Source organism: Dicentrarchus labrax, unplaced genomic scaffold (assembly GCF_905237075.1).
Source record: "Dicentrarchus labrax unplaced genomic scaffold, dlabrax2021, whole genome shotgun sequence".
NCBI classification, from domain to species: domain Eukaryota; kingdom Metazoa; phylum Chordata; class Actinopteri; family Moronidae; genus Dicentrarchus; species Dicentrarchus labrax.
This window is the reverse complement of record NW_026136709.1, coordinates 11273497-11299938: the sequence shown is the minus strand read 5'-3', so window position 1 is coordinate 11299938 and position 26442 is coordinate 11273497. Positions and strand designations below refer to the sequence as shown.

The window sequence follows — 26442 nt, the reverse complement described above, 5'->3', positions numbered from 1 at the left end:
GAGCAAAAGTTGTAAAATGATCATTAATGTCGGCACTATGGCATCGGTCGAAAAGCGCTTGACTTGTGTTCTGTATGCTGGTGTGTCAGTTTGTAATGCAGGCAGACAAAAGGGGTACAGATGAATATCAAAATTGCCTCTTTGAGAGAATGAGATAGAAATACTGTGTCTCTTAAGTCCTATGGCCCCCAAGAGTGGTATTTGTTTCAGTAAAGGGTTTTAGTAGTCAAAATTCAGTTTCTGAGGTCTACTAAAGATGCAATAAGCCTATCTAATGGAAGACTCAAGGCTTGCATTTATATATACTAATGTAAGGTAGCCTTTTATCACCTGATGATATTTCTTTAGAATGTTATGCATCTCAGCCACATCCTCGCTGCTGATGGTCTTGATGACGTAGCGTTTGTCGTAAGAGGTATGGAAGCGGGCCCCGCTCCGTCCCTGGGCCTCACTGTTCAAGGGAGCACTGCGTGTCAGTGAGTTCTGCAAACAAACAGAGCAAAGACAGAAAGGACACACAGTTATCACGTCTATCAGGATATACACACTACAGATATGCTCAGCTTGCATGTGCATTATTTTTACTTCCTTCAGAGAACCAAGATGATGTAGTTATTACTTGTATTTTACTTTGTTGAATGGTCTACACTACACTTTTTTGAAGTGTTTAAAATGTTTAATATCAGTCAGAATCCAGGTTAACATTTACATAGCCAGTGGTCAAACTAAATATTTTCTGTTGGTTGCAACAGCTGAAATAGCTACTCTTCTAGTGTATTTGAATAGATCCCACATTACAGCATGTCCTGCATCTAACTCCTTGTCCCACTCTCCAGTCTAAACATGTGGGGTTCTGACCCTTACGCTCGCTGCCTGTCCAAACCTACACACAGACACAAACAGCTGCTGCCCAGACTTTGGAGCTCAAAAGTAACATGATCCAACACCCCTGGCTCAATGCCTCATTCCCTAAGAATTCATCATGTCCTCTGCCCTCAGTTCCCCCTCTCCTCTTCCAAGTCACAGCATCTATTGCTTGTATTGCAAAGTGAGGACTAAGCTTTAAGGTGCAACCTGAAACAACTGTTAAGCAGCATTTCTTTTTTGTGTTTAGACCTAAAATTGGTTGCAGTCTTGTTTCTAGAGGGTCCTAAAAAGCATGGACACTTAAAGGCCTACTTACAATCGAGGTCCTGGTGTAACATTGAAGTGGTTTGTGTCACAGCCTGAAAATGTTTAAGAGGCCCTTGGCCTGAGGCTGGCATAGATGAAAAGCTTTCAAAGTAATATCCTAATGTTTTTGTTTTAGTTAGTCAGTTTCTCCACCATGCATTTATCATAATGTGGGGAAAGAGGTTAATCTGTTTGCACTTCAGTTACCCTCCCAAAACTTAATTTAATGCTGCTAGCATTGCTCATTAAAACTAATACTGCTGCATGCCATCAAAAGAGAAGGCCTGCAGCTGCTGGTACCCATTGGCTGTAATGAGGAATATTACCAATATAATTAGATATAATGCCAACAGGCTGGTTTTAGGGCCAAAATAAATACAAACCAATAAACCTTTTTGACCAAGTCACTAGTGCCTCGTGTATGAAAGTAGTTTAATGTTGAGAATGTCACAACATTCTTTCACACTGGCCAGTGTCTTAACACCCCCAACTGCCCACTCACTGCAGCCAGCCGAACCGTAATGTAAACATGTGAGAAGGACAGCTGCACTGAGCTGGGACACAACGACCTCCAAATACTGCCAACTCATTGCCTGGACTGGGAATGGGGATTTACTATGGAACAGTAGAAAGTAAAGGAAGACAAGGAGTTGGCTGAAACAAAAGAGGGAAAGGAAAAAGCGCAATAGAGCGACTAGTTAAGTTAAAAATTTAGTCCAGAAGTGCAACTATCTATGGGAACCGGCACTCTTACGTGGCAATTGACACTAATCTAGTAATACAGAGATGACAGAAGAAACTAGATATTTGAATCAGAAATGGTAGTAATGTTGCTAGGCTTTCCATACCAAGAAATCCTGATCATCAATGCCAAACCTCTCTCTGAGGTTTCGAAACACCAGAGGGCAGTATTCCTTGAACTTGAAATGGCTGGGCATGTTCTCCCTGTGTGTATACAAGAAAATAAATAAATAAATAAAAAAATAACATCAGCAAACACAAGTGACATAGTTTAAACAATTTTGGAAAAAAAAAACAAAAAACATATTTTACAGTATCACAATTTTGTGAAATAAAAAAAAAAAAGGAAACAAAAGAACATACTTGTTGAAGAGGTGGTTGTCCACTTTGATCTTAGAATAGGCCTTGAAGTCATCTGGCATGAGCATGATGGGAATCTGAACATGGCTTAACTCATTTATCTGTGCAGGGAAAAAAACATAGGAAAGGGGAGATCAGTGATGTATCTAAGAACACATAAAAGTCAATGAAATCACATGTCACAGTAGAAATGCGAGAAATTAGGAGTCTAAAAGCCTTGAAATACTGGGGGGGATGATTAGTGTTTCACAGAGGGGATATAGGCAACATCTATACAAAGATCATCAATCATCACCACTGATAAACATAATGTGGTCATCAGTGGGATCAACACTGAAGGAACCCCCTGTAAATGCAGTGGCTAAGCCTGAAGTGGAAAAAGCACATTTACTTCATTGTATGCATGCCTGGTAGTGGAGCTTTGCAACCATTACTGTTTTCTTTACATATTTATTATAACATGTTACTATGCAAACTATGGAAAAATGCCAACACAGAAATTCTGCAGATATTTAACCATGTGCTGTCATAATAATGAATGGCAGTTTTTCCAATTAATCATCTCAGATAACGGAGTAAGACATGGTTTGCTGCAGAACAAAACAAAAAAGCAGCCATAATAGGAACCGTGATGTACTTTCACCGTAAGCGGTTTATCCTCCCAATCAAAGCAGCCTGATGACACGTTATTAGGGCTAATTTATGATTCAGGCCAAGAGTTCTGGCCGCAAACATAAATCAATACCAATCTTTGGCACAGAACACCTGGGGATGTGAGCAGTTTACAGATTAGATTTTCAGGATGCTGTAGCCTAGGGTTGAAGGACAGCTGTAGGGGAAAGGCAAGTGAAAATGTTGCCAGACCTGCTGAAGCTTCAAGGTGTTTCGGTTCAACATACCAATAAAAACAAGAGAACGACTTGCTTGTTATAGAGAGACTAGAATATGCGAGGGCTTTCACTATGTATGTAGAATGAAAGCTAGAGTTACGTGTCGCTGCAGGAACCATAATCTTAATATCTGCAGTCTGTCATGCACTGCAATTTTCTAATCTTCTAGTTTGAGTGTGCTCGATTCAAGAGCAGATAACACAATTTTGTTTCTATGTGTGTTGATGACAGTTCTCTCTATGAGCATTTCTCTGCATATGGATGTTAAAATACATTCTTAAAGTAAGTTGGTTAGTATGGTATTAGCTGTAGTAATGTCTATGTTTTTAAAAATGTCATTTTTTTCAGCTTTATTTCTAAAAACATCTGATTGGCAAGACTCTCAAACGCAGTTGAAAGTTGATGGACACTTTCTTAAATGTCAAACTTTTTTTGTGAAAATTAAACAATATTAAAATTACTATCTTGATGCTGCTGTTTACATTTTCCCAAATGCAAATTCAATTATTTACTGGGTGTATACATCTCTGTATATAACTGTATGTTGTGTTATTTTATTTTATAGTCTTTCATGTTATTCTACTATAATATTAATTATCTCTTTCGATATGTGGTATTAAGGGACTGCAGACTTTAATTTCATACTACCTTGTGTTGTATAATAATAAATGAATGTCTTTGATCTATGATTTGAGTTTTGCTTATGACCACAAATATACTAGACATTGTGACCCACTAGGTGAGTTACACTGTTAACAGGACCGTTAATACTTAAATGATTATGACTGATTGCACATTTATGATCATTATAGCTATCCGACAAAATGCGAAACTGCAAAAACAACTTTGATAAACCTTGCAAACTGAATACACAGCGGGGCTTCAAACACATAAGGTACATTGCAGGAGTTTCCATTTGGAGCTGGCCATGTGTCACATCGCTGTAATACGTAAACCTGACATTTGTTATGACTCAGGCACAGCTTGATACAAATATGATGCGTGTGTGTGTGTGTGTGCGCGCGTGCTTGTGTATTGGTTGTTGGCGCAGCAGGCATAGGTGCTGGCAGGTTGTATGTATCTATTAATAACCTGTCATTCCACCGAGCACACTTGTAATGTAGGTGCACTAAATAAACTCAAACACTCAAACTTGAGTTGACTGTAACATTAATCATAAAACGTGTGTGTGTGTTCCATTACAATACAGTCCCACTCCCAAATGTACTTCAAGCTTTATACATTGCTCACAGCTAGGATTGTGCAGAAAGACAAGAGGTGGTGTCGTATCGCAATTCCAGCAGCTGCCTCAGAGGAATATTTTTCACCATTGGGGATTGACTACAGCCATGTAATGTTCAGAAGTATTACAGCAGATGGTGCAGAGAATGGCCTCGGCAAGACTGACTGACCCATGAAAGCATTTGGCATACTCCAGGTGGGCATTAAGAAGTCTTATGGTTTTTAAGAAGCCTTAAACATGTTCACAATATTAATGCTCATGTTTTTGTTTTAGACTAATATCAATACAATGCATGCATAGTTAAAACTTTAAATTGGATGTTTACAGTTAGCTTATGCCCTCAGAATGATTACGATTAACAGGCTGACTTTGGAAAAGTACCTACTTGATTCCATGGCCTCTAAAATTAGTATTCCTGTGACCCAATAGCTGTATTTAGAAGTAGACTTTTAACATTAAGGATTACGAAATACTTGTAAGACACTGACTTACGCACGGTAACTGCCCGGTCAGAGATCAAGGGCTAGTTGGGGCTAGGGGCAGTAGAGAAATGTATCATTACAAATAAAATTATTACATTTATGTGTCATTGAATATCATTTTAATTGTTAGGTGTTGTGAGTGACCAGTGTTGGCGACTTTCTTGCTAGTTTTTCCTAAAAAGCCACTAGCGACAAAATTAGCGATTTACCAATCAGTGAGAAGGCAAGGAATATATTCCAATATACTGGATTGCAATTCATTCCTGTACATGTTGCACAGCTCTTCTGACAACAACGTCAGGGTCTCTGCCTCTTGTCAGGCAGTCAGTTAGGTGTGGCAGGTGGAGCACATTTGACCTTCTCTCTCCGGATCTCTGGATTAGGTTGTTCCTATAGCTTGTATGTAAATAGTTAGTTTGAGCTTGTAAATATTTAAACTGTTTGTTTGATCTTCTCTCTCTCTTTGTACATTTTTAAGAAAACATTTCGCTTCACATATACAATGTCTAAATATTAAAAATGTTCAATGAGTGCGTATGTAAATTGCCATCAACGTATACCAATCAGAAACAGGTTTGCATTTGTAATGCAGTTTGCAGTGATGATTTTATTGAACTTCAATTTGGGACAATGGTTGTTAAGTCTGAGACAGTTGAAAGTAGCATCAGAGAAAGTTGTGAGACACTAAGGAAAAAAGTTAATTACGAGCCCTGGCGTTACAACAGAAATAATTGTGAAACAACCACCATTAATGATGGGTCTTACCCCATCTGTGAAGGTGATAGTTACACCTAACATGATACATTGAAAACAATACTGTAATTTCAAGACCATTGTATTCCACTGATATAATGATGATACAGTAGCATAATAATGCAATGTATGGGGTATTTTTTTGGCGCTTGACTACATCTACAGTGGAAGAGTAAAAGAAGACAGTTTCTCTCTGGTTGATGCCAGTATGTGGAGGAACTGTAAAAAACGTGTCTCAGCTTAGTCTTTTTTCTGTTCATTCGGCTTAGGCGCTGCGCCCAGGCCTTATAACGGTAGGGAAAGCCCTGCTGTTCATTCTGGCATCATGTTGGCTAAAATGTCGGTAAGATTTTTATGTAAACACAACTGGCGATATTGAGGTCAGCAAAAATTATTAATGTATGTCCATATATTGTACGATATGTCTATAATGTAATTCTTGTGATATTGTCCTTGTTGAAAATGTACTGTAGGTACTGTTGTTGTTGGTAGCTTTTAAGTAAAGTAGATTTAACTGGCTCACTTTTAAAAGCACAAACATTTGAACACACTCAAAGACAGGAGCTGGCAGCAAGCAGCCAGTATGTTGGCAAAAATGCCGTATCAGACAAACGATAAAGATATACCAGACTAACCTACTGTGTAGTGGTAAAGCTTTTATTCAAAAGATTGCTTCAATCTGTTTTATGAGGACTCATCGTTTGCGTGTAACCACAAAAAAATAAATAAATGACCCAAGCTGGCTTGACTGGTCAAATGTAAAACAGGTCTTAATGCTGATGTCTGGAAAAGCTTGTCCAGTGATGGGCAAAGGTCTGCTTTTGTACACTATTGCAGCTTTGCCTTTAACAAGCTCAGCAAACATGTGCAAATTGAGCACAGTCGCGTTTCAAGAACAAACCTGTTTGCTTTGCATACAACACCTCTGTTGTTGTCTTACTACAGGGGAGAGTTACAACTCAAACTAAATATTGCTGCAATTTAAATATCCTCTAGGATTTTTAAGCAAAGGAGATGACAAGAGAAGAATAATGAGAACAATGAATTAGTGTGCATCATTTACTGAAGCTGGATTTAATAGCAGGAGATATTTTTTAGGAAGGAAACCTTACAGATAAGGACAGAGGGAAAAAAAACAGAAAAAGAATATATGGGTAAAAAAGAAGACAGCGTATCTGAAAAGGGCAGACAGCATGAGGAAAAAAATATGGAAAATAGAGCATTAAAGAGACAGAGTAAGCAGGGGATCCAAGTCCACAGATGCCATATCCGAGTATGTTTCGGTGCCCTGGTGTGACAGGCACAGACGTCACAGTGATGCTATAGCACAGATGCATCCTGGGTACTCAGTGGGGAGATGTCGCTTAATCAACAAAGCTGTGTTTCACACAAGGGCAGAGACAATGCCTGATCTTACCAAGCACACATGTACGTCTGCAAGGACACTAGTGTACTGAATGTTAATGCAATTCACAGCAATATTTTCACAGATCATGCTTTTGACAGAAACTGTTAGTACCATTCTGTGGTTTGGATATAAGGTGCAGCACTGATTTTGAACATTGTGACATTGACCTGAGTTTTTGCAAGTGCCCACATGGAGGTGTGGCTAATTCAGTACATCGACTTTACCATCCCTTGGAGTACCTAATCTACAATAAATAACGTTGTACTCCTATGTTATCTGCTATGCTCTTGTCATCATTTCTATCTTGAGTATAGTGTAGTTCTAGTTTTGTTTAATCAGATGCCTCTAGCATATATACTTATCTTCCTGCAGCTATCAAACTTGCAGACAAATTTCACACCACCACTTCCTGTTTGTCTCCATGGTGATGAAGACTGGTTTTCCGGCCCACAGTTAAGTAAGTGTGTGCTGTTGCTCCATTGGACAGGAAGCTGGTGAAGAGAGTGTGCTCTGTCAGCAACATGGCATTGCCTTATCTCTCTGAACAATGACAGACATGCTTTTGGCAGATGACAGCCCTCAGATAGTGTTGACAGCAGTGAGATTGTAACACACTTCACTTGCTAAATAAATCGGGATCTGGTAATACAAAGGATAGGGGTAATTTGTTCAGTGCAAGCTATAGAAGGGTAATGAAAGAGTGGAGCGAAACCTCTCCCAAAGTTAGAAATGAAACCAAGCAAGACTAATCAGGCATTCTATCAGGACGTGCAGCCTGGAGGGACACATATGACAGGGAAGCTATGACTATCTTTTTTTTATCTTTTTAGTTAGTCAGTTACTGACTTGCAAGCTACAACTCGAATGTGTCACCAGTATATACAGTCACTATACAGATGTGGCAATTCTGTCAAGTTCCTCTTGAAATTCACCTTTGTTCAAATCAGATATACCAATACCAATAGCTTCACTGTCTGATCCAATCTTTCTATTTACAGTATTTTAATTCTGCAAAATGGCGCTAAAAACATGTGACAGTGACCACATTTAAACCGAATGCTTGCATGACCCGCTGATATCATTATTTAAAACTGGTGGCTGCTGTTTATGTTGGGGACTCCATGGTTCACTTACTCACAATACTGTAGTTTCCGTGTCAAAGTGATCCACTGCTCTCTGATTTATTCAGTGTCAATACGTGAAAAATAAAAAAAGGTTGGATTGGTTCTCATCTGATTCACAGGATTGAGATCTATGTTTACTAACTGTACATCAGATGGACTTTAATGTCTCACTGTACACCACAGTGCAGCCACAAGCACAAGAAAACACAGGCACACATCAGTAGGTGGTTTAACTGACTAATAGGGCTTTTACATTAGTACTTTGGGCCGTCCGGAGTCAAACCATGCCATGCTGATTTGCATTTCCATTACAAGTTTAAATGTGTTTTGCCATGCCGTGGCCAAGATGGACCTTCTCCGGTGTAGGGCCTGACCCGCCTCCAAGCGGGCTGCGATGTTGTTTCGCTGACCGCAGCCAAGCTGTTACGACCCCCCTTCCCCCACTCAAAATACATGTGTGCGCTCCGAGACTTAACTAGCATCTTCACAGGAGACCAGAAACACGTTTTTAAAAGTCGCTGTAATTTTGTAGCTCCTAACTAAATCTCTGTGGTTTGAAATTTAGTTTCTGTCCTTCGTCTCCGTTTTACTGTTTCATGTTTGCTTTCAGCTGTATAGGCATCGTGTTAAGTTACTGCTGATTAATACCCAATTTTTGACATTTTAAGAAAAAGTTAAAACTTTACGTCTTACAAAGACAAATATGTAATATACGTATGTATTTGTCTTGTAACTGCACAGATAAACAGTAACTGCAAAGATAAACAGATGAGTTGTGAACACATTGTAACAGGTGAGACAGAGGGGTATACAGAGAGACAGCAGCATCATTATATATTTTCCATTGGAGTCATCTTACAGCATGCCCAATGATCTAGTGTCAAGCTGTCAGTGGAGGAAATGGGACGTGTGCTCTGAATAAGCGACTCCTAGACAGCATGGCAGATTAGCGTGCATTTCCTCTATGCCTACTTAAGACATACTTAAGATATTACAGTCTAAGTGGCTGTAATTAAACTGTAATCAAAACAGACTCAACATGCAGTTAACCAATATGTAGAGGTGTAAATATACAAGTAGGGAATATGGTTCTGAATTATACCTTTTTTTAAATACCAAAAAACAAAAATATTATAAATTACAGTACAATTATTCATTTAAAAGTAGGAAGTTGTTCAAAGACCAGGGAGGAGCTAAGTTTTTGCTTACTTAACTCAACCTGGATAAGCACCAAATTCACTGAGTTTTCTGTGCAGATAAGCATCTCACAGTAACATTAGACAGCCAGCTGCATGGTTATTGGTGAACTGAAGCTGATGAGTTTGACTTGTCGGTAGTATCAAAATTTGGTGCAGAATGAAGAGACATTTTCCGATACTTGAATTGCATCTAGTACCAATGCAATTTGGTCTGTGCCATTCAAGTACAGAAGTTTGGTACCCAGTCCTATGTAGCACACTAGTATTTAGTGCAGTATATTTTAATATTATAATACAGTATTCATAGCTTTGAATTCATCAGCATACACATCGAAATGCTTTCCTAAGTAACACACACAAACACACACAGAGACACACACACAGACACACACACATACATACATCAAAGCACTTATTCAACATCATCAGTCTTGCACTTTTTAAGGAATGGCTCAAAGAAACAAACAGACCACTGAGCCTTAATCAGCTCGTGCACTTGCTGACCACAACATAACATGATATTCACAAACCACAAAGATAATCATATACTGTATATAGACACACCCAGTTAAATAGAAATTTGCCCTTTAACGGTCAGATAGTGAGCATCAAAGGTCAACTATAGCTGTAGTAGATTGTACTGAGTGTGGACTTGACCTTTAACTTACCAATTACCAAAAGACTATTACATCATCACCTGACCTGTTATGTATCCCAGAACTATTCACAGTTCAAGTGATTTTAACAATATCCACATAAAGAAGAATACAGCTTATCCTAAGATCCAACTCAAGCCCTTTTAGATGGAAATCCCTAAATGTTGTTTAACAATGGTATCGGGGTGTGTGTATCATTGGCTACTAGGTTGTGAAAAGGAATTAACACAAAACAGGAAGAAAAAAAAAAGTAGAGAATGTGAAAGTTACCATCATCAGTGTCTTATTTATCAATATATCTGAAATCCCATGGAAAAGCCTAATAAATCCCATCTACGTAAGACAATGTTTCCACTTTAAACGGTTAAAAAGCTCAAATTTAATAGGATTTGAATAACTGATCAAAGACTTTGATCAAGGTATTTATATAGCAAGTGAACATATATTTAATTGTAAATACCTTGGCACAATGGGAAACCCCTTAATTATATGTACATTGTATACAGTTAACCTTATCTTTGGTGTAGCAATACTTTAATGCATTTAGAGAGCGTGATACCAGTACAGTAGTGATAACTCACTATTTAAAATGTGACCATGACAGCCTGTCTGTGACCCAATTCTGTGGAACAACTTTGACAACTTCAGTGTCGGGGGTGGCCCTTTCTCCCTTTCACTAACCACTGTAGAGTGGTCAGCCATAATGAGGCCATACCAAGTGATGATACAAGTGGAGCAGTGCTAAGGTAAAAAGCATCTGTGTGTGCAGGTGCAAGGGGTACAATACGGAGACAGAGAGAAAAACAGGGCCTTGGACAAATGCAACAAACTACCTAGTAAGACACCTGCAGGGCAATTAAAAGCTTATAATAGTCATACCCTGACTTGTGAGACGTCTGTGTTCACATCAGACACTAACAGCTCATTCAAGTCTATTTTAGTCAGTGTCAGTCACTCAATCACACACCACTTGAGTGCGTGATTAAAAAATGGAAATGTGTGTTTCCAAGTCTAAGACTACCCTAGACTATACAGGGTATACCATACCTATACAGGGTATAATTAAGACAATTATTATTCAATGTCAGCACCTCCTAACAACAGACGCCCATGGTGAAATGCTACAAGACTAGGGTGGAAACAGGTAATACATAAATTATAGTTGTCATCAACAGGCACACACACACACACACACACACACAGCTCAGCATGTCTGTTGCTCAGTTGGTGCTACGAAAGGCTACCTATTAAAGGATACAGTGGCTTATGGTATATGGCCGGTCGTGTTGGGTGAATCAAGCTGCTCAGCAACTTGTAACACTGCACTTGGGCAGGAGCGTGCCACCACAGGGTGGCTCTGTGCTGATGGACACACACCAACACACAAGTAGGCATGTGCTCACATGTTTGCATGCATGCAGGAGCGAACATAAAAGAAAATGTTTTGTTTGAAGGTTTTGGAGACACACACTGGAACAAAAACCACAAGACGTTTCCATAAGTTCCTCTATCTGTCATTGCCTCAGGTTGCCAGGATGTACGGCTCCAGCTTTTCTGTTTTCTTCACCCATAATCCTCACACATATTAGCTGTAGGTCACTCCTGCAGATATTTATAGAATTTCCCTTTTATGCAATCCACAGAACCAGACAGAGCTACTCTTAGTCATAGTGAGGCAGGACAGGGCAAAGAAAGGAGAGAGGGACGGTACTGGGAATGAAAGTGAGCCAGATAGACAAGATGACACAAAAAGGGGCAATGACAAAAATAGTGAATGAACCTGCAGGATGGGGAGAGTTTAATGGAGGTACTGAAAGAAAGGAACAGCACTAAGAAAAACATAAAGTAAAGCCTAAGGAAGCCCAAAATAAAAAGGGAAGGAAATACTTAAAATGTTAACTTGCATAATATTTCCCTAAACTATACAACATCAACAAAAAATTGTTTTTCATTATATATATATATATATATATATATATATATATATATATATATATATATATTTGTATGAAGAGAGAAACTGAAAAAGACAAACAGTAACTCACACTTTTCAGTTCTTGAATTAGTTCTGTACTTAACAATAAAGAGAAATGTGTTACAAACTAAACTTTCCAGGCCTGTGACAATAAAACGCAATGTGGAACATCAGCTCAGCACAATTATCTTCTTTACTTTAAAAGGACACGGGCGGACGACATGCAACAGCAGGTAAGGAGCTGCTGGACTTCGAGCTATGGTTACACAGTGGTAGGTGCCTTGAACTGTGTGCAATGCAGCTCTCCGGCCAATGACAAATATGACTCAAAAACCATAAATGGAACACATTCTGACACCTCTTTATTCCTACAGTGCACTCAGACACCCCAGGGACTTACAGAAAGAACTGAGAGACAAGCCAGGGCTATATCCCCTTTTCAGATTTGCAAATTGTGTGAATGTTTAGATTCTGATCCATTTTCCATGCAGAAACAAAACTTCTGACACAAGGTGTTCAGCACCTTGAAACATTTTTAGAATCAGCTTGTCAGCGGTAGCTAGGAAGATTGTATCTGTCTCGGAAATGAACTATGCTGTTAAGGCCTAAATCCATGGCAATAAATCCTGCGAATAGTCTGTGTTGTCCCCAGGTGCCTGATCCAACGAGTTAACACCACTACCTATAAAAGGGTTAGGTTCCTGCAGTGGGTTTGCAACATTCACCCATTATGTTTTTTCCCAAGATGTCTCTCTTCTTTAACAACCACGATGGGCTATTAATACATCCCTAGAATGTTTTGTCTTTTTTAGGATCATTTTACTTTCGGGTCTGAACATGACAAGAGTGGTAACGTATCACAGAGCCAAGATTTAGAGGGTTTTTGTTAAATACTTTTATGTGACAGCCACTACTTTTCATGAATATACAGTGTATTACACGATACTGGCAAATCCTGTGAGCTACAATTATGCTTAGTCTGTATTTTGTTCATGTCAGCACATTCCCAGCATGTGTGTGAGAGAACGGTTGTGTCATACATACTTATGTGAAGTGACACAGAAAACTACTTTCAAGGGGGAAAGACAGAGTACACTTTGAGGCAGCCCAATTATAATAATATGTATACCACTAGGTGCAGCAAAAAATAGAACCTAGAGAGACAATAGCTATTTTTTTCTTTATTTGTAATATCATGCAGACTTAGAACCAGGAGATGCTTTTGTCATGATGAGTTTGAGATTGATTTTGTAGACTCTAGTTTGTTTGAGCTTTTGCACCCACTAAGCCTCGGTGGTTACAACTGAGATCCAGCGAAAAAAAAACCTTTAGCTTTGGCCTCAATCCATTTCTGTAAAACCATGAGCTATGTAACCTATTCAGGCTCGAAGGGATGCAAGTAGAATTTCAAAGTATTAGGATTAATGTAAAAATGGGCTACCTGTCAACGAAGGTTATTTTCAGAAAGCTGCCACACAGACACTTCAAAACGCATATCGCTGGCTTTTCTCAGCCATAACACAACAATGATTCTGATGACGTACACCGAATGTCCTGAGCCATATAAACGTCTCATTCATTTCTATGCATCTTGGCACTGCATTTAAATCCTTTTACATAACATATTTGCTTCATTAGACCAATAGAGAGGTAGTATCTTTGACTCTTCTGTAGAGTAACTAAGTGGCCTTCCTCGTAGGTTCAGTTTTTGCCATTGTCCTCCTGGAGCAATAACACAGTAATAAGTCTGGTTTTCAGGAGGAGCCAAAGTGGATGCTTTTGACTGACAAGCTATGGGGGGTGGGGGTTACATTTTGCAGAACATGTGCATGTGTTTGCATGTTGCAGTCTGGTTGCATTCTGGTTGCATTCTCAGGCCTCTCCCTTTATTGACTCCTTTGCAGTGTCAAAGTAAGTAAGTAACCTTACATTAACACTTTCAAACTGCAACCTGGCGTCTCAACCTGGTGACCTGGTAGTGAATGTCATTTTTATGTTGCCAATGGTATGAAAAACAGAGTACCTTATCAAGTAATGGGAAAAAAAGCAAGGGACATAGCCTAAGGCATAAGAAGGAAATGTGCTGGCGGCAGCCCTGTGTTACGCAATCCAAGAGAACAGTTTGAACATGTAGATTCTCCAAACTTGTATAGGTAACTGTAGAACATAACTATACCATTAAAGGGAAGTATTTTGTGTGCTTTGTAGGATGACAGTCTAGCTGACACATATCTGATGAAATGCATGTCATGCATATTCCATGTCAACTAAAGAGACTGGGTAATGTATCAAAGTTCATCTTTCACAGGAATGTCAAGTGACATTAAAAAAAGTGAACGGTCAATCAGTACTGCATGAAGGTAAACCTCTTGTGTACCAACCTTAGATTGCCCCCTCAGACTTAACACCAAAGCCAGGTGACTGTAATCTATCGACAGACTACAGCTTAGATACAGAATAACCGCTTTGGGTCTTTAGCTGTCTTGGCCCCACATACATAGGGCTATCTAGAGGCTGCATAATCCACACTAAACTGCAACCCTTAACACTAGGCCAAAAATCAAATGCTACTGTCTAAATTGACAAAGCTGGTAGGTAACGACCCCCAAACGCCCCAGGATTCCTCAATCCAATACAGAGACATGGAGTTAGACAAAACAGACTAATGCATGAGTTTTCAATGCAACATGAAACAACAAGTAGATCAAAAGAGGCCAAATTATTCTGTGCACAAATAGCTGGTACATTAGTCAAAAATTGCAATATTATTAAATATGTCAAAGGGAACAGTCTCTAACGTCATGAGAAGACATGCCAAACTGCTTCAACAATAAGAAACTGTAGTTGCAAATACCAAAAAGATTATGTCAGACATAGTATACAGTATATAGTAAGTTGAGTAGGAGAAATTGGCTTACAACCTTGACATAACCCACTTTTGTAGTTACAGAGGCCATTTAGTTAGAAAGTTTCACAAAATGTTTATCCAATGTCAAGCCCGTGTATTTACTTGTAATTAGGCTATTTTGTACAAGCATTTCTCTGACCCATTAACTTAAAACCAAATCAACATTGATTTGCAAATGACATGTGTTATCGAACTAGTCTTAAAGCATCAAATGATCAATTAATTTGCTAAATTTGCTTAACACTGCTGGCTCTAGTGTTTCATACTGTCTGCTAACCACTGCCACACACCCACATGCGGGACAACCATGGGCAGACATAACTAAAGAGCAAGAAAGCAGAGCAGTACTCTGCATCAAAGGACCACTAGTCTTTTCTATTTCATAAACTATACTATTGTCATCTTTTACATAATTAGCTACTCCATGGGAACAATTACATACTAACATAAACAGACATTTACGTACTGAAGGAATAAATGAGTGCTGCTGCTCACTTACTGCTCAGCTCTTTTGTTTACACTTTGGAAAACAGTTATCCTCATTCTAAAACAGCAGATAAAACCTTCAGTAAAAAGGCTGCCTTTACTGTACTGACCATGTTATGGTTAATAGAAGCAAGCTGAGTAAAGGACGAGGAAAGTCGGTATTATAATAAGACAGCAAGAGTGAATCTTTTTGTGTGTTAAAATGATGTGTGTAAAACATTGGTAAAATGTTTAATATTGGGATTTGGTGACAGAAATATCTGTATGTGCTCTGCTAGTCAAGTTTGCTCTCCCACAGACATATGAGTGTTGGCCCAGTGCAAATATTCAGCAAAGGAAGAGAAAGAGAGCAGAGATAAGCTGTCTTGCATGGGAAGATCTCTCATGACACAGGCCCTAGGAGCTTATCCTACATGTGCACAACAGGAAGCCAAAGAAGAGTTCAGTGCTCAAACACACACACACACACACACACACACACTTTAGTGCTTACATAGAAACCGTGCATACATCATGTGAAATGTAACTGTACACAGCTTACTAAGGCAAACATAGGTAATAATGTGCTGAATGAGTTGAGCGCACTTGCAGCCAGTCACACATTTACATTGACAGCACTACAGCCAACCGCTGGACAGCTGTCATCTCGTGTTTGTCAATCAGCTGCGGAAATACAAAGGATGATAGCTGACAGCAAATAAGGCTTAACGTGGCACATCAAAGGGTCGAGGGAGACATAACTGTGGATGATCATATAGACAGTAGTTGGTCTGACTCACCGAATGGTTGACTCCCCACATAACCACGCTGAGCAGAGGGTCGCTGGCACGGAAGAGCTTCACTTTCTGAGCAACGAAGTGTTTTTTCTTGGTCTTCGTTTTGCTCGCAATAGATGCGGCAATGCTGCTCGCCGAAGCCATCTTTAAGTAACCTGGCTGGTTATTGCAGTCTGTGCGATAATTTTGACAGAGTGTCTTTCCTTGAAGCTGGCACAGCGGCCACCAGCTCACGACTCAGTAATACCGATACTACTCATTTACCCAGCTCGCAAATCAAAGTGCCCCAATTCTATTCTTCATCCAATGTCCCACACTGCTTGGCTGACGCTGTGGCCCCACCTCGACCAGGACTAATGTGAGAAAATGCGATGTGTTAAAAAAAAAAAAAAAGCTAATACTGCTGCTCTCCTTCGCCTAACAGTCCGCCGCTTCCCTCAGCCCACATCATAAGTCACTTCTCTTCCTTCCTTCCTCGACTAGTCCGGAGCTCTCAGCACCCCTGCGATGTGAGCTCTCACTGAGCTGGCGTTAGCATAGCCGATTAGCTCGCTCGCTAGCTAGCAAACACCAACGATAAATTCCGTAAAATTATTATTATTTTTTTAAAAAAAGTCATAAAACAGGAACAACGCGAGGCCCCGTGACAACTTAGAAGCAGACTATCATGCAGCCTCAAAACACATTATTAAAATGACACATCAATGGTGGTGAACGGCAATCCAAACGCCCCCTGAGCGACCCCGCTGTGTAACGTCAACCAACCGACGGCACGGAGCTACACCGGGAGCTACCACTAGCCTGCAAGCTAACTATTAGCATTAGCTCTGAACCAGCGAGCGGCTCAGCCCTCCTACGCGTTTGTGGTCAGTCCGCAGAGATGACAGGGGGTGTCATGTCACTTCCTTAGGCCCCGTATGAATTAAAACGCCGAGGAGCCGTTATCTAGACGTGAATGAAAACGGGTGGTCAGCTCCGTCCGCAGCATTGAGGTTCATGTGTGCTTGCTGTCAAGTGACAGCTCGACGGAGGAGGGGAGGTGACAGCCTGCGCTCTGCAGTGTCTGCGGCGCTGATTCGCTGCAACCCCCTCCCCTCTATGCTACTTTTCTCTGCTTTTTAATAGCGCACAGGAGTCGTTTTTATATCGGTCTGAATGTGCATTTCGATTTCAATTCTGTATCGACATGTGGGACGTTATGAATGAATAGGGAAAAAAAATAGAAATAATCACATTTAAGTGTGAAAATGTAGCATTCAGTGGAGGACTAATGCCATTTTCAGGTGGGCCTGTGGATGTGAGCGTGCGTGCGTGCGTGCGTGCGTGGGCGTATTTGCAGCTTGTGTGATAATAATGCATTAGCAGGAAAAAAAAAAAACTGTACATGATCCCAGCCATCCCCCATCCTTGGGTTGCTTTAGTTTTGATTAATCTGAGGCTCATTTCAGGCAGCAGAGCGATAATGTCCCACACCACCAGAGGTGATGTCTTTAGAGGTCATTTGGTTTTCTGGTGCATACTGTGCTGTTTCCACTGGCACATTGCTGTGTCAGGGCCTCTGTAAGAGCAGGAGGCATCAGTGTGCTGATGCTGTATGGGGCTCATTTGTTTTATGACTCACTCTTCACAGCGGCGCATTTACCTCAATACTATTTCTATGACCTGCAAGGGACATACACCCCCCCACTCACACATACACACACCACACTCACACATACACACACCACACTCACACATACACACACCACACTCGCACATACACACACCACACTGACTCACACAATGTCTGCAATAGTCTACCTGTTTATGCAACCATATAGGCTGCATGAGTTAACCTATATGGTTATTAGCAGATCAATATACACAAACAACTAACGCCAGTCCGTCTTTATATTGCAGTTTTTATTTTGGTGTCTTTTGCATTTTTTTGTGTGTGTCAGTGTACCATTTATCTGCTGTGGTTGTGTGTGACTAATAAAAACCCTTGACTACATTTACGTCAGTGTGTCAAATAAACACGCAGCACTGTTAACGTCAGAACTTCCTCATTATATAATATTTAAAGCTTATAATATACATTATACTGGTTTGCTTCTACTATACTAACCTTGCTCTAGCGAACATGTTCAAACCCTTGTTGAGCCCAACGTGGCACCCGTTGCCTAGCAACGCGGTGTCAACCTCCTTTTCCATAACACTAAACTTACAGTCCGGTTCTTCTGGCCGACTGTCTAGTTATACATCTTGAACTTGTCCTTTAGTTTGGAAAACTAAAATAGGTAAGTCACAGTAAATATTTGAGACTGTGATATTCAGGTTTGTCTGTTTTGAATGCGTACTGGGAACACTGCTACTGTGTCGCCAGCTAAGCTGTCAGGTTAGCTTTGTGGATTAGCTACGTTAGCCTAGCTATGACAGTTTCATGGAGTCGATTACATTGAGCAGCTATTGAACGATAAGGAAATGCTGCTTAGACCCATTTGGTTAAATTGCATTTTCTCACCAGGACTCTCGCACAATGGGAAAGAAAGTGAAGAAGGAGAGTGAAACTCCGTGCAAGGAAACGGTGAGAGAGCCATGTCATGAAAAAAACCTCATTTTTACCCCATGAAGCTTGAAGCGCTACATAGTTTGTGTCCACTGAAATAGATCCTCCTGGTCTGAAAACATGTAAGACCAGTTAAAAAGCGTCTCTCTCTCTCTCTCTCTCTCTCTCTCTCTCTCTCTCTCTCTCTCTCACACACACACACACACACACACACACTCTCACAGTTTGAACCACTACCTGTGGAAGGTAAAACCCCAGCAACAGTAGTGCTCCTGCTGAGCTCCCCAGAGGAGGACATCCTTGTCAAAGCCTGCGAGGCGATCCACGCATTTGCAGAGAAAGGTACAGTTGGCTTCCCACTCATAACACTTTCTGTGTTTTTGGGGAGCAACCCTGCAGCAGAAAAGCACAAAATATATTGTGTCCACCACTCTTGTCTCATTTCCTGACATTTCCTGTGAAATCATCTACTATGTTTCCATTCAACCCCCCATAAAGCACTATACAGCAGCTGAAATGTTTAAAATTTTGTTATTTTGAATCAAAATCTCTTTTGTGAATTAATATTACTGTGTTGAGTACCACCCCATTTTAGCTTTAATCCCCACTTCAGCCTCTTTCTTTTATATTATAGTCACATTGCATCTAAACTACATTACTGATACATAAATGTGGACAGGCACTCAGGTCTGTTTGGCAGTGGCATGCTTAACTTTCCTGTTCACTGTCTCCCCCTGTTGTTAGGAGATGAGAATAAGGTTTCTGTGCTGGGACTTGGGGCATTGGCACCGCTCTGTCACCTCATCAATCACAACAATAAGCTGGTCAGACGCAACGCTGTCATGGCCCTGGGCATCATGGCCACCAACAGTGAGTCAGACAACATACAAACATTAGTGCAGACTTGCCCTCTCAGTCATTTGGTTTGGTGGCTTACAATGCAACCGATGTGACTTTAACTTAAAGACCAACCTCCTGACCACTTTGTCTCATGTTTTTTTTTATTAAAAGGTGATGTAAAGAATGCTCTTAAAAAATTAGATGTCATTCCATCAATCATTGACAAACTGTCACTTGAAGGTGAGTCATTTTGATCACAAGATGAATAGACTCAGATGTAGACATTTCCTGTATATTAGCTGCAAAAAACCCCCAACTATTTATTGTTTCTCCTATTCCAGAAGATGTAGTTGTCCATGAGTTTGCAACACTGTGCCTGGCCTCCCTGTCAGTGGATTTCATCTGTAAGGTCCAGATCTTTGACAACAAGGGCCTGCCACCTCTAATCCAGCTCCTATCCAGTCCAGACCCAGATGTCCAGAAGAACTCCATAGAGATCATCTTCAACCTAGTTCAGGTGACTCAGCCTAGAGAAGGTTATAACGCTATGCAGTTATGACAAATTTCATTTTAGACAACTAGAGTTACATTAATCAGTATCTCAAAAGCCTCAGAAAACATCTCTGTGTGCTTTGTAAGATATAGTCTTGGTAATGGTGAAATTCAAATGGTTCTTTTTGTCCACTTGTATTCTCTGTTTTACTATATATATGAAGGACTACCAAAGTCGTCTTGCAGTACATGAGTTGGGCGGGATCCCTCCACTTCTGGAACTGTTGAAGTCAGACTTTCCTGTCATTCAGCATTTGGCTTTGAAGACGCTGCAGAATGTCACCACTGATAAAGATACACGCATCGCCTTCAGGGATGAGCAAGGATTTGAGAAGCTCATGGATATCCTCAGTAATACGGTAGGTGTCTGAGAGAGAACACATGCTTTTGTGGTAACATGTATATCTTCGTCCTGCCCTTTAGTGTTAATAAAAATGAGAAGTAAGAATTTGTAGAGGGTAATAACTGCCTATATATGCACCATTATATGAAATGGTTCCTTTTGAATAAGTACTTGTTCTCAACCCCCAATGCTGAAATCTGTATCCAATTTAAGGTCAGTGTCCTCTACTTCCTCCTGTTATCTCTGTTTTTATTTCTTACAGGACTTAAGTGACCTTAATGCTGAGGCCTTACAGGTAGTTGCCAACTGTCTGAGTGACAGTGAGAGTTTCCAGCTGATCCACAAGGGGGGAGGACTGACAAGGCTGATGGAGTTTATTCTCACCCCCAATGTGTCTGAAATCCAGTCCAACGCTGTTAAATGCATTGCCAAGGTTGCTCAGAGCTGTAAGCACAGAAGGACACAAGAGTTAATCATTTTCTTAACTTTCCAACTATAGTTTTACTTTAGCTCTGTGTGTTTCTTGTCATTATGTGTGTATGTGCATGGGGCCATGGCCGTGTGTGTAGCTGAGAATCGCAAATTGCTCCATGAGGAGAACGTGGAGAAGGTCCTGGTAGAGCTTCTGTCTGTGGCGGACGTCAGCGTGAAAACAGCTACCTGCCAGGCTGTGGACGCCATGAGTTTCCACCTAGCCAGCAAAGACAGCTTCAGAGACCTGGGTACATACACATTCACACAAGCACCATACTGTCAACACACTTACCACAATTAAATGTGAGTGAGTTGTATTTTTGTCTGTTTCAGGTGGTATCCCTGCAGTTGTACAGTTGCTGAATGATGAGAGTTTGGTGCTGAAAGAAGCAGCAACCCAGGCTCTCTCTAACCTCACACATAGCAACCAGCTTAACACATTGTGAGTGATAGTTGACCTACGTTCATGTTTTATTATTCTTGGAGTAAGTTAGATCTTTTGTATATACAACAAATGTCATACCTACAGTAAGTACAGTAAAAGACCCAGAAAATTTATAATTTCATGGTCTTTTGATTGTGCATACCACAAAATATTAATGATGTCCTCTGTGTAACTTATTGCCAGATGTGTATGACATTCAGTGATAAGTTTGCAAGGTCTAAAATCGAGGCTTAGAATAAGGTTGTGGTTTTAAAGTTGAGCAGTATGCCTTCCTCTCCACTTCACAAATTATTTAATGCTTCATCTGTCTTCTCATGGTTCTCCCTCAGTGAATATCTCTTTACCTCTCTTCTCTTCCTTTCTCCATTTTATCTCCCGCCTTTTCATTTCCCTGACAAATCTTCCCTATACTCATCTCCCACTATCTGACATCATATTTCAGTATTACTGTCACCTTCACTGCATTTCGTTGTCTACTGCACTTTGTTGTCTTAGTACTTGTACTTTGTGCAATGACAATAAAGTTGAATCTAATCTAAATCTAAAAACCTTTACTTCTCTTACTGTTAGTATTTGTGTTCTTATCTGTTTTGTTATTTGTTTTGTTTTTCCTACTTATTTGCGCAAATCACATATGTCGCACACACATTAAAGAAATACTTTGTTGTTTGCTATATTGTTGGATTGCATTAAGAGTCAGCTCTGTAGGTTTAAAGTAAATTTCTCACCCATTTCTGTGGTATCTTTCAGTGCCGTGTATGAGGCAGGAGGCCATGAGATCCTTGTCCAGCAGCTCTATGGAAGCTGTCCCAGGACGGTGGCCAATTCTGCTGCCACACTTGGCATCATGGCAGGACAGGAGGTTATCCGCTGCAGCATCTTGTCACATGGAGCCGTACAGGCTCTAGTGGAGCCCTTGAAGTCCACAAATACACAGGTCCTGGTCAACACCACGCAGTGCCTGGCAGTGCTGGCCTGTGATGCAGAAGCTAGGGCAGAGGTTAGTGTTTGTATGTGCTCTCATGTTTAACAATGACAACAGTTTCCTTTAAATTCTCCAAAAATATTTCATATGCTTTCACTGACTACCTAAATTTCACCACCTGTCCTACATAGCTACAAAGTGCTGGAGGCCTTCAACCGCTGGTCAATTTGCTGCACTCCTATCACAAGGAGGTGTTGCATAATGTATGCTTGGCTATCAGTGTCTGTGCCAGTAATGAGCCCACCGCTGTGGAGATGTGCAAATTTGGGTAAGACACTGAAATGACAGATAACACTGACATCAGGGCATGAAGGATGAATTATGAAATGTAGAACAGGAGAAGCATTGTTGAGTAATGTCTGTAATGTAAGTAAAAGTATAGCTGGTAGCCAACTCAGAGTAATTTTTTAAATAGCCAGTAGATGGCGGTATAGGACAGTGTTAAGTATGGCTACATAAGAAAGTATGGGTCATTTGTTCATTTACGTACCTGTTGGTTATTGTGTGCATTTCTATGTTCATCATCAAAGTCTAAATATATGAATGTATGTGTGTTTCAGAGCTCTGGAAATGCTTCAGGAAATCAACCAATCAGTAAATCGTAGGAGCAGTTTCAGCGAGTTGGCTTTGATCAGCCTGCTCAACTCCAACCTGTCTGTTAAATACAGTCTGACAAGTCATTTGGCCTCCAGTGATATTATTAGCGATGGCTTCTATGACGCCGGGAAGGTGTGTGTATGTGTGTACGCTACTGAAAGTTTTGTGAAACAGAAAGAAAGCTAAATAAAAAAAAAAAAAGCTGTCAAACTACAGACGTGCTCATAATTAGTCATTTTTTAAACTTTAACTTCTTAAACTGATTTGACCAACATGATCACAACAACATTTTTCTCTTTTCCGTCTTCCTTTTGTGAAGAAGAAAACATAGTGTAGCAAAGGATATTTTAACATTTCGATTTTTTGCATAAAACTGTTTTCTCTCTCTTTCTCTCTCTCTCTCTCTCTCTCTCTCTCTCTCTCTCTCTCTCTCTCATTCTCAGGCTCGTCCAGGTCAGAAGATTCTGACTTTAGAGGAACTGTCCAAGCAGCCTGTCAACCAGCACCAGCCCATTATTGTTGTCAACACAGCAGCAGAGTATGTTTTCTTGTTTTTAGAAAATTCCTACAAACTAGAAGTAAACATTGTTTATTATTTGTATGCTTTATATTCCAGCTCAGTAAACTCTACCCCTACCCCAAGCTATCACAACTAACCATGCCTCTTACATTACAAGCGGAGTGCGAAAGTAACACGAACAACCACACAGATAGTGGTAGAGCGTTGGCTGAAAAGTTTCCTGCACTCCCAGCCACACCATGTAGTTTGTCGGTACAATTCATTGTGGCTGTTTGATTACTATCACCCTCCCCTTGTCTGCTCCAATCCAGTGCTCCACTTCTTTTCCTTTCTCTCCTTTTTTCCCCCGTCTCCCCGTTGCCTTCAGCGTGCCCCGTTAGCGTGGCCTCACAGGGTAAACCATCCCATTTTTTAAAGATGGCAACGCACTCAGAGTAGACTAATGGACTTAGACGCACAACCACAAACATGAACAAGTGCACATGCTGAAGATGGAACATATATGTAGGTGTTGACTTAGACACACAAAATAAAAAACGCACCATATGTATTAAAAGCTGTACATGCACACACACACACACACACACACACTAACGCTCCCACAAGCTTTCAGCATTTTGATGGATTAACTTTGCCAAAGAGAGCAGTACCCCCTCAGGGTACCTCAGGTCCACCCCATTGTCCCCATTTCAGCATGCATACACACACACAACATCTCAGGCATTCTTAAGTAGTTTGTTATGTAATCCATCCATGGCTTAGTATGAAGCAAAGTGTAACTTTTTAACTTTATAAAACAAAATGTCTCTTACTAGAATACATTTCCTGAGAACCACAGTGCCTTTTTTAAACTAAGACTGGAATTACTTTAACCAGGGAGGTTCAGCTTTTGCTCCTGTTTGTCTGCAGAATATCCCAAGAACATAATGTGGTAGACTGGCAAGATGTGACGGTAAAGCAGCTCAGGGAGTTTTGCAGTTGTGCATTTCAAATAGTTTTGGCCATAATATTACAATAGCAGAGGAAGAGACTTAATTTCAGATCCTATATGTCTGCTTTTAAAGTGAATGAAAATGCTGCAGTGTTTGGATACCACAGCAAATTGAGGTTTTCTCACCTACATAATAATGTGTTCAGAAATAAAAAGTAACAATACATAATTACTACTTATTATTAGTGTGTATGTATCCTCATGTGTGTTTTCTACACGTGTTGCATGTATATACTCCTTTCTTGGATACTGGCAAACCATCTCAGAGACAAGAACAATGGAGAAGATAGAGAAGAACTTCTCGTCGTAATAACCCTTGTATGTTGCAGTCCAGCAACAGAACTTGCTTTATGAGAAAAAGAGTAACAGTTCTATGTTTAGTTATATAAACCATCTTTTTCTTTTACTTCTGTGGCAGAGAGGCTGTGGATGTGCCAGAAGAGAGGCAGAGTAACCCACCAGAAACAGACACCAGCAAGGGAGACTGCAGGACACCAAGGTGAGAGTGTCTGTGTGTGTGTTTGTTGGGTGGGGGAGGTATCATATATAACATAGCCTCGGTTATTTTTGCCAGTACTATACATCCTAACACAATGGTTGGTATTTCAAAATGTAGGATTATTAGGTTTATTTAGTCTGTAATTTACAAAGAAATGTTAAACACAAATATTTACTATTACTTTATTATATGGTAAAATGTTGTTTCATTAAGGCTTCTTAAAGTAATATTTTAAGTATAGTGCTGTAAAACCGTTGATATTCTCCCCTATTTTTAAGACACTGACTCAGATTTCTTTTTAATGTCCCGTCTCTCTGTACAGGAAGAAGAAAGGTGATGACAAACAGAAAGATGAGACCCAGCCAGAGTCTCCTACAGAGAAACCGTGGAAGATGATGGATGACGTCTCATTGCAGCTTCTAGTTAAAGAGGCCAAAAAATCCATCCTTCCACTGAGTGATGAACGAGGGCAGTATGCTGTCTTGGCCAGGTGACGGATTAATGCAGTCAGCATGTAACCGACATGCAGAGATGCCACCACAAATCATCTCATTAAATGATTAGCAGTCATTGTTTTCAAATCTCCAAAATCACATGTGATCAGAGGTCAACAGCACAGATACACAGTAAACACACAATAGAAAATTACCTTTGTAAGACTTAAGGATGCAACATTTAAAAGGTTCCTGAATTCTAATGGGTTTTGTGTGCCTGGATTTGTGTGCCAGGCTGGTGAGTGAAGCCATGGGTGGAGCAGTGGAGATGGAAAAGTTGCACGAATTCCCATGGGTGCTGCACCTCAGCGAGCTCAAGTTTCAGCTCCAGTCTAATGTAGTTCCTATTGGTTTGATCAGAAGGGGAATCTACTGCCATAGGGCACTTCTCTTCAAGGTACCACTGAAGCAACCACACGGCATCATCAGCTTTGTTCTCTCTGTAAAAACCCTTTACATTTTACTTTATTTTGACATACAATTCATTTTCAGCCCCTTCCTTGCATTTCTCAAGTTTTCATGCACACTATAACCGTCTTCATTTAATTCATCTCGTTTCCAAATAATGATATCCCGACCCGTCTCGTCTCTTTACATTTTTCAGTGTCTGGTTGATTCCATCGGAATGAGCTGCACACTTGTTAGGGGTGAGTACAACCGGGCTTGGAACGAGGTTCTCCTCCTCAGTGGGAATCCCTCCAGCAATGGTCGCTCTTCACAGCCCTGCTGCTACATAGTGGACCTTATGCACCAGCCTGGAAGTCTGCTGAAAGCTAATACCTCTGCTGCTGTGCAATATCAGACTATATAGTACATAATGCTGTGACCTGACATTTTACTGAGATGCATTATAGATGGTTGATTTTTATTGTATATACAACTATTAAACTAGACTATTAAAATGGTCAGTTGATTATTTTAGTTCATGCACAAGCCAAAAGGGGAAACTGTCTGTGAATATAGCTTTGAGTTGGTTAGCA

General features: G+C 40.3%; 2 protein-coding genes across 4 annotated transcripts in view; one reads left to right on the top strand and one right to left on the bottom strand.

The window, feature by feature from the left end:
• pip4k2aa (phosphatidylinositol-5-phosphate 4-kinase, type II, alpha a) overlaps positions 1–17220 on the bottom strand; it is a 31892-nt gene extending 14672 nt beyond the window's left edge. For 2 of the 3 annotated variants that reach the window (XM_051410517.1, XM_051410518.1), the window contains exons 1-4: positions 16178–17220; positions 2278–2375; positions 2022–2118; positions 331–483 (exon numbers count right to left, since the gene is read on the bottom strand). In XM_051410517.1, coding sequence (XP_051266477.1) covers positions 331–483; positions 2022–2118; positions 2278–2375; positions 16178–16318 — 489 coding nt within the window. In that variant the 5' untranslated portion in view covers positions 16319–17220. The remainder of the gene's footprint in view (positions 1–330; positions 484–2021; positions 2119–2277; positions 2376–16177) is intronic. The other variant, XM_051410519.1, reaches the window with a different exon arrangement.
• Positions 17221–18323: 1103 nt separating this feature from the next.
• Positions 18324–26364, top strand: armc3 (armadillo repeat containing 3). Its single transcript, XM_051410940.1, has 18 exons — positions 18324–18453; positions 18681–18740; positions 18947–19064; positions 19467–19592; positions 19734–19802; positions 19904–20079; positions 20279–20473; positions 20720–20903; positions 21027–21179; positions 21265–21373; positions 22127–22376; positions 22493–22629; positions 22922–23090; positions 23402–23496; positions 24888–24968; positions 25291–25458; positions 25697–25859; positions 26067–26364. The coding sequence occupies exons 2-18, from the start codon at positions 18693–18695 to the stop codon at positions 26271–26273; spliced, it is 2448 nt and encodes an 815-aa protein (XP_051266900.1). The 5' UTR covers positions 18324–18453; positions 18681–18692; the 3' UTR covers positions 26274–26364.
• Positions 26365–26442: the final 78 nt, after the last annotated feature.